The sequence below is a fragment of the Mytilus edulis genome, chromosome 5 (assembly GCF_963676685.1).
Source record: "Mytilus edulis chromosome 5, xbMytEdul2.2, whole genome shotgun sequence".
Taxonomy (NCBI): Eukaryota; Metazoa; Mollusca; class Bivalvia; order Mytilida; family Mytilidae; genus Mytilus; species Mytilus edulis.
Genome location: NC_092348.1, coordinates 85,530,870 through 85,540,334, shown reverse-complemented (window position 1 = coordinate 85,540,334; position 9,465 = coordinate 85,530,870). Strand labels below are relative to the sequence as shown.

Here is a 9,465-nt window from a genome sequence, read left to right as displayed (position 1 = left end):
GGTCAAGGTCAAGTTAACCTATTCTGATGGATCATGGACATGTAGGTTGCCCCTCTAAATATTTCTCATAGGAGCTCCTTTTATGACTAAAACTGCTACTTTTACTAAGAAAGTTGTGTCTATGAGATGTCATTACTTGCAGATCATATCTGGGGACCAGTAGGTCATCAAAACAATCATGAATGTCTATGAATATTACACATTTCTCCAAAAGAAGTGTGATTGCAATTGGTTTGTGAATAAATTGTATTTACAAAGTGCATCATAATCTATAAAATTGCAAAGAAGCCATGTACCAAATATAGTTATCCTGTTACGCATAGTAAGTATTTCACATCTTTTTTAAATCAGTCCCATAACCATTTAAATGCGATCAAGGACTTGAAATTTGACAGAAGGAAAGAACATAACATAAGGTACCTACATACAAGAAATGAAGCATCCAGGTCTTTTTCCTTCTAAATCATAAACTTTATACAAATAGATTTTGCTGTTTCTAATGCTGGATTGTAATACATGTATCGGTCTTGCAGGCTATACACAAAATAGAAATTATGTTTTGTGACTTCCAAGGTTAAAAAAACACTACCCTGTCAGAAATTTGACAGTTGTTATCCATTTGTTTGATGTGTTTGAGCTTTTGATTTTGCCATTAGATAATAACAGACTTTTCATTTTTTATTTTCCTCCGAGTTTGGTCTTTTTGTTATTTTACTTTTTTCATGGATTCTCTCCAAGAAATAATATATATGGTCAAATTATTGTATAATGGTCTTCAGTTCATTTTGATCAAAAGTAAGTTTACAAAATCCATCCTGAATGATAGCTCTTCTAAGCTGGAAGATTGGAGCATGAAATTTAAGAAAATTGTGTATCAATGAAGTAGATTAATGTGTATAACTGTACATACACATGTACATCTTGCCATTTTGGTGAAAATATCTTTTAAAATGTATAGTGGTCACCATATTGTAAATATAAAGCTCACATGAACCTTTAGTCATGGTGGGGTAAAATGGACCTTGTTTTTCCTGTTTGAATTGTTTTACACAAGTCATTTTTTGGGGCCCTTTATAGCTTACTGTTAGATGTGAGTCAAGGCTCCATGTTGAAGACCATACTTTGACCTATAGTGATTTTTCTTTTACATATTGTGACTTGGATGGAGAGTTGTCTCATTTGCAGTCATACCACATCTTCTTATATCTCTTTAGTCCTGGTGGGCTAAAATTGATGTGGCATCCCTTGTTATCGCCCTCAGTCTCATTCACTTCCACTAGTAACACAATTTACTGAAGCAAAAAACAAGTCATAGTTCTTTCATCACTTTATTTTACTCCAAATGTGGAAAAAATTAAGATACTAAAAATAGGTCCTAACTTAATTTACATATCAACATCCCCATGACAACAGAAATAATATTAAGTAACATTGATAATATCATACACACAAGTTATTTTAAATAAGAATTGTTTGTGTCATGTGTTATTTAAAAAAAAAAATCACTGTACAAAAAAAATAATATTGCCTTTTCAAATGAATGAAACTATGACAGCTTTATTTAATATATTATGTTTACAAATATTACAAAATGATTGAAAATTTGTTGTGTAATGCAATATTTTGAAATGGACATTAGAGACAAGTCTTTTCAAGTTGATTAGATACTGACGTACAGCATATATATTTTATGACAATTGTGTTGTTCATGAAAATAATAGAATAATACTTTGAATAAATTATGCATTTTCATAAAAAACTATATAAAATAAACAAAATTTAAATTAGAAAATGGAATAACAGTAAAAAATCACTACAAAAGTATGAAATGCTGATTTTTTTTGTGTCATGGGGGTGTTGATATAAAGTCGTGATGATGAATACAAAATGTAAATGTGATATGTGTGCTGTACAATGTGCACTGAACATGTATACACAATCAACATGGAAGCACCATTTACGGTAAAATAAGCACAAGTTTGTACATGACTAGATTGTAATGAATTATTACCCTCTATAATGGAAGGATTATGGAAGATGATCAATGATATATATTAAAAGAGGAGATAACTTAATTATTACCCTAGATTACAATGTTAGGTGAAGTATAGCACTTTAAAGCTACTATGACAAATAATGCTAATTGATAAGTACAGATTTTATACATGCTTAGATAAATTGATTCTTCTCTTTATAAAATAACAAGGAAGACTAATTCAGTCAGCAATAGTTTATCAGATTAAACGTGTTCCTTCCGTAAATTTGAAAGGAAAATAAATAATTTAACTTCAGAGACTATAATTTTTCGTCATTTTTATTCTTTATCTCCTTAATTAGTTCTGGAACAGTACAAATAATTTAATATTCCATTAAAGTGGTCTGAAAAGATCACACTATAAGTCTCAATACTCATTCTGTAAGTAAAGAAGAAAATAAACGTTCATCATAGAGACAGATGCTTGTAGTTGAGGACAGGACACATACTTCATTTAATTTATAAAGTGGAATGCAAGATGATTTTAAATAACAACATGCAAATCATAATTAAAATGAATAAATTATTAATAAGATATGAACAATGATTTAACAATAACTTGCACAATATCTAGCTCAACATGTTAACATCAAGAAGTTCTCTGTTTTCACCAAACACATCATCACACATGAAATTTGCTTGATCTTCTCTATTGATGGAAAAGACATAAGTTGAAAAGATAGTCATTTAAACTGAATAATATAGTTTTAATGAAAACAGAGATTATCTTGATTGGCTCACAAAATATTTTCTTTCCTATGTACAAAAGCATGTGATTACACAAATGCACACTGTATATATTAATAACTTCACTCATACTTAACTTGCTCCCAATTCTCGTATGTAAATTTGTGTAACTATAAAACAAGTATAGAAAAAGAACCACCCAATTTTGTTTTAATTTACTATTTTGAAAGTCTGAATAATGGAATCTAAATTTCTATAATAACTTTCATCAGAAGAAATCTAAGACAAAATATTATTTATTTTTCTGAACAAAATAAATAATTAGTTCATTGTATTCAAGTGCAACTATGAATAAATGGAGACCACAACCATATGTAAAAATACCCAAAAGACATGTAGAGATCACTGCAGTCTTTAAACAATAAAAATAAAGTACAATTATGTTAACTTGATGTAAAAGTATTAAATTTAGTTTCAGGTACATGTATTTGGTAAAATGACATATTACGAAATGAGGTTTAAGGACAGAAGACAAAATCGATAAATACAGAAACAGCCAAGATTTAACTACATCTATAGCACAATCTGAAGAAAAAAACATTATTCTAACAACAAAATTCAAACTATTCACAACCTTTTTTTCCAACATGTATACATTCTCACAGTACTTATATCTCCAAATTCTTGCAGTATATATAAATGACTGCAGAGTCTAGAATTACAGAACTATACATGCATCATAAAAACAACAAACAACGATATCTCTGTGACAAAAATTCTACAATTTTGGCGATTGACAGCTTGATATGTATATGAAGAATGCTAATTACCCCTATATGAATTATAATTTTAAACAGCACATGAAATTCTAATACATGTACTTCATTTTTGGTATTGGCGCTTTATTATGTTCCATATTGTATATTCTATAAATACAGATATTTTTATCATCATGGTTCACATTAGAAAGTTTATAATACGAAAATAGCAAGTATCTATGAAAGCTGGCTACAACTTGAACATACATTTTAAGAACAAAATATTACAAAACAGATTTATTGACGGAAGGTTAATGCTCCTTTAGCTATGCAAATGCTAACAGAACAGTTGTAGCATATACAAACCAAATGAAAAATCTGTAAAAAAAAAAAATTTAGAAAAAAAAAATGTAAAATATTGCCACAACCTTGAAAATAATACTGACTTATTGAGACAACTTACATTGCTGAGTTATTGCAACTAAAAATCTACAATATAAATCAACAACACAACACAACTATGTGATATTGCACTATTCTCACAACCTACTCTATTTCTGCAATTTAAATTTTCCTTTGTTGCCAAGCAGAAACTAGAGGCTCTCAAGAGCCTGTGTCGCTCACCTGTTAATGTGTTTACTGATGTTGGCCATCTTCGTTGGTAGGCGGGGTCATTAGACACTTTTTTTTTAAATAGATACCCTAGTATTATGATTGTGGCCAAGTTTGGTTAAATTTGGCCAAGTTGTTTTAGAAAAGATTTTTATACAAGTTACAAAAATGACGAAAAGTTGTTCAATATTGACTATAAAGGGCAATAACTCCTTAAGGGGTCCTCTAACAATTTTGATCATGCTGACTTATTTGTAGATCTTACTTTGCTGAACATTATTGCTGTTTACAGTTTATCTCTATCTATAATAGTATTCAAGATAATAACCAACCAGATGCTCCGCAGGGCGTAGCTTTATACGACCGCAGAGGTTGAACCCTGAACGGTTAGGGCAAGTATGGACACAACATTCAAGCTGGATTCAGCTCTAAATTTGGATTGTGATTAAATAGTTGACACAGCATAGGTTTCTGACACAGAATGAATGTGTTCTAATGAACTTAAAATTTTTGTTTCTCTTAGAGCAATTCACTATGCTGTTGAATATTAATCCTCTCAAAAAAATGTTTGAAGAAATTTTCTTTTTTATTTATGAAATTTCAAATGAGAAAAATTGAACCCAATTTTTTTAATCACATCCCCCTTTCCCTTATTCCAAAACTAATCTCAATTAAAATTTCTAATGGAGTTTGCAACAATAACTACTCATTTAAATACATCATAAAATATTAAGATGTAAAAAAACTGCTTGTTATCACTGAATGGTAAAGATTATTTTAATTTATCAGTTGGTAGTAAAAAGTGAATATACATTGTATATTGTATATAACAAAGATTTAAGTTGATTCTGGACAAAGAAAGATAACTCCAATTAAAAAAAAATCTTGCTTTTGCACAATATTTTGCAATTAGATATTTCTTGCTTACTATTCTGGACAAAGAAAGATAACTCTAATTAAAAAAAAATTGATATTTCACAATATTGTGCAATTAGATATTTCTTGCCATTGCGCAATACTGTGCAATTGAAAAGACTTGCTATTGCACAATACTTAATATAATAATTTTAGATCCTGATTTGGACCAACTTGAAAACTGGGCCCATAATCAAAAATCTAAGTACATTTTTGGATTCAGCATATCAAAGAACTTCAAGATTTCAATTTTTGTTAAAATCAGACTAAGTTTAATTTTGGACCCTTTGGACTTTAGTGTAGACCAATTTGAAAACAGGACCAAAAATGAAGAATCTACATACACAGTTAGATTTGGTATATCAAAGAACCCCATTTATTCAATTTTTGATGAAATCAAACAAAGTTTAATTTTGGACCCCGATTTGGACCAACTTGAAAACTGGGCCAATAATCAAGAATCTAAGTACATTTTTAGATTCAGCATATCAAAGAACCTAACTGATTCATTTTTTGTCAAAATCAAACTAAGTTTAATTTTGGACCCTTTGGACCTTAATGTAGACCAATTTGAAAACGGGACCAAAAGTTAAGAATCTACATACACAGTCATGACAGTTAGATTCAGCATATCAAAGAACCCCAATTATTCAATTTTGATGAAATCAAACAAAAGTTTAATTTTGGACCCTTTGGGCCCCTTATTATGTTGGGACCAAAACTCCCAAAATCAAACCCAACCTTTCTTTTATGGTCATAAACCTTGTGTTTAAATTTCATAGATTTCTATTTACTTATACTAACGTTATGGTGCGAAAACCAAGAAAAATGCTTATTTGGGTCCCTTTTTGGCCCCTAATTCCTAAACTGTTGGGACCTAAACTCCCAAAATCAATACCAACCTTCCTTTTGTAGTCATTAACATTGTGTTTAAATTTCATTGATTTCTATTTACTTAAAATAATGTTATTGTGCGAAAACCAAGAATAATGCTTATTTGGGCCCTTTTTTTGCCCCTAATTCCTAAACTGTTGAGACCAAAACTCCCAAAATCAATATCAACCGTTCTTTTGTGGTCATAAACCTTGTGTCAAAATTTCATAGATTTCTATTAACTTAAACTAAAGTTATAGTACGAAAACCACGAAAATGCTTATTTGGGCCCTTTTTGGCCCCTAATTCCTAAAATGTTGGGACCAAAACTCCCAAAATCAATACCAACCTTCCTTTTGTGGTCATAAACCTTGTGTTAAAATTTCATAGATTTCCATTCACTTTTACTAAAGTTAGAGTGCGAAAACTAAAAGTATTCGGACGCCGGACGACGACGACGCCGACGCCGACGCCAACGTGATAGCAATATACGACGAAAATTTTTTCAAAATTTGCGGTCGTATAAAAACTGCAAAATTTCCTTAAAATCACCAATTTTAGGGCAGCAACCCAACAACAGGTTGTCCGATTCAACTCAAAATTTGTGAGGGGATATATCTTATTCTGATGGACATTTAAATCTTGAAAGATTTGCCCTAAATGTCTTAGTTTCAAAGATATAAAGCAAAAACTGCATTTTACCACTATGTTCTAATTTTAGCCATGTCGGCCATTTTGTTTGGCAGGCTGGGTCATTGGACACATTTTTTAAACAATAAACCACAATGATAATTGTGGCCAAGTTTGGTTAAAGTTGGCAAAGCAGTTTTGGAGAAGAAGATTTTTAGAAAAGTTACATAAAATGACGAAAAGTTGTTAAAAATTGACTATAAAGGGCAATAACTCCTTAAGGGGTCAACTGACAATTTTGGTCATGTTGACTTATTTGTAGGTCTTACTTTGCTGAACATTATTGCTGTTTACAGTTTATCTCTATCTATAATAGTATTCAAGATAATAACCAAAAACTGCAAAATTTCCTTAAAATAACCATTTCACAGGCAGCAACCCAACAACAGGTTGTCCTATTTGTCTGAAAATTTCAAGGCAGATAAATTTTGACCTGATCAACCATTTTACCCCATGTCAGATTTGCTCTAAATGCTTTGGTTTTTGAGTTATAAGCCAAAAACTGCATTTTACCCCTATGTTCTATTTTTAGCCATGGCAGCCATCTTGGTTGGTTTGACGGGTCACGCCACACATTTTTTAAACTAGATACCCCAAGGATGATTGTGGTCAAGTTTGGTAGAATTTGGCCCAGTAGTTTCAGAGGAGAAGATTTTTGTAAAAGTTTACAGACGACGGACGCCAAGTGATGAGAAAAGCTCACTTGACCTTTCAGGTCAGGTGAGCTAAAAAAATATTATCTGACACGTATATATTCACAAATATTTAACTTAAATTTCAAACAGCAATATTGAGCTAAATGACAGCACTTTTTTGTAATGCTATTTTTAGTAACATTTTTGCCAAAAACATTCAAATTAAGGCATTACTACTTGTACGACAAATATAGTAACCATGGTAATTATTGGCAAGAAATTATCAGGCTCGCAAGTCCATTGCTAGGTGGGTAATAATAATAAAAAAAGACATATTCTCAGATTGTTTTAGACTGGGTTTTTTTCCAAAACAAATGTATGGAAGGGTTGCAAGTCTTTAAAAATTGAATAAAGTATTAATAGTAGAATTACATGACTTTTAAGAAAGCTAATACTTGGATGTCAAACAAACCCATACACATTTTGCAAAAATACCCATTTATCTTAAAATAGAACTGTACCATTAATCAGGTGTCTTATAACAATTCATGAAAGGCAAAAAATGTCTCATTCGATGTATGATTTGATGGTATCAAAAATAGAAAACATTTGGACAATGATAATAATAATGATTATATGTTGCAACACAGCATCACAATTAATTTGATTTCAAATACATGTGATAATATTTGGTCTGATATATCATGTTTCGAAAAACTTGATTGATTAGATACATGACTGATGTCAAAACTTTCATTTATATTAACCAAAAAAATCTTTGATCACATATAACAAATGGTATAAAGCTTTATGATTAATTAAAACTTTGCTTTTAAAGACTTCCTTTGACAAGAATCAACCCTTCTTTGCACTAAACTCTTTCAAGTCTTCAATTCTGATGTACAAATGTCATTTCACAAGTGGACGTCATATTATGAGTTCAAATATTCTCAATCACTGAGTTGTATAATACTACTTTGATTTTTCATTTGAGTAAACACTATATATCCGTATTGTTTTGCATGTAATAAACATGACATAAAGGATTTAATATACCCATAGTAATGATCAATGATTATCTTTAGTTTATCATCTCACATACATTGTCTCCGTTGTATTTTTCTTCGGAATGTTAAATATTTCCCCAGTTTATGTACGTATGACTAAATATATGAATACAACAAGACAGACTATTCTAATGTCTTTTTTAGTTAATCTTGTATTTCTGATATAATGTAGCTTAAACATTTCTTTACATAAGAACAACTTATCTTCTTGTATCACATATTTCAGGAAATTTTTTATGTAGAAAACTGATTGGTGCATTTCTAGAGTTTAACATGTATGAACTGGTTGATTGTGATCACATATTTACAAAGGAAATTGTTCATGTAAAAAACTGAATGGTGTATTTCTGTATGTTACATCTAGAGTTTAACATGTATGAACTGGTTGATTATGACACATACGTTTTTTAAATGAGATTTGATCTCATTATGTTAATACATCAAGTCTATCCCTAGACATAAGTTGATTAAAATGATTATATATGTTCTGAGATTAAATCTCCTCTAGATACAATGTAATGATTAGGGGGTGCAAATGTCTTTGGTCATCTCATGCTACAAATCCTCCTCTCCCTCTCCCCCTCCATACATATTGGCTAACTTAGAAAACTTTGGACCCCAGTCCTCTAAATAATTATAGTCTTGGTCCCCATCAGTTGATGTGTTTAGAGAACTAAGAGAACCAACGTCTGTGTCCCCACCCTCGTAGGCAAACTCCATGACGTTATCATGTGGGGGACCATCTTCATCTGCTTTGTCTAGTCTGTCGTGAATAAAATGCTCTACACCCTCTCCATAAGGACCTAAAATAAAACAATCAACTTTTAATAAAATGCTCTACACCCTCTTCATGAGGACCTAAAATAAAACGATCAACTTTTAATAAAATGCTCTACGTCCTCTCCATAAGGATCTAAAATAAAACAATCAACTTTTAAGCCAAACAACATTTGTAAAATTTTTGTTTGATTGCCTTAGAAAAATCTGTGTTTGCACTGACATGTTTCTGTGAAAATGAGGTACATTTTTTTTATCCATGCTACTCTGATTGCATACTATAGTTTTGTATAATTTCTATCATGGCAATTAAGATACACGTACATCACAAGAAGTGCCACTTATAGGATTTTACAGACAAACATTGAATAACATATATATCTAGTACACATGATAGCATGACCATTTATAGGCAT

The 9,465-nt window shown here is 30.8% G+C and overlaps 1 protein-coding gene across 2 annotated transcripts in view; it reads right to left on the bottom strand.

Moving 5' to 3' along the window:
• Window positions 1-7,306: 7,306 nt before the first annotated feature.
• Window positions 7,307-9,465, bottom strand: part of LOC139525528 (neural-cadherin-like) — a 49,395-nt gene continuing 47,236 nt past the window's right edge. The window contains exon 35 of one of the 2 annotated variants that reach the window (XM_071320926.1): window positions 7,307-9,075. In XM_071320926.1, coding sequence (XP_071177027.1) covers window positions 8,828-9,075 — 248 coding nt within the window. In that variant the 3' untranslated portion in view covers window positions 7,307-8,827. The remainder of the gene's footprint in view (window positions 9,076-9,465) is intronic. The other variant, XM_071320925.1, reaches the window with a different exon arrangement.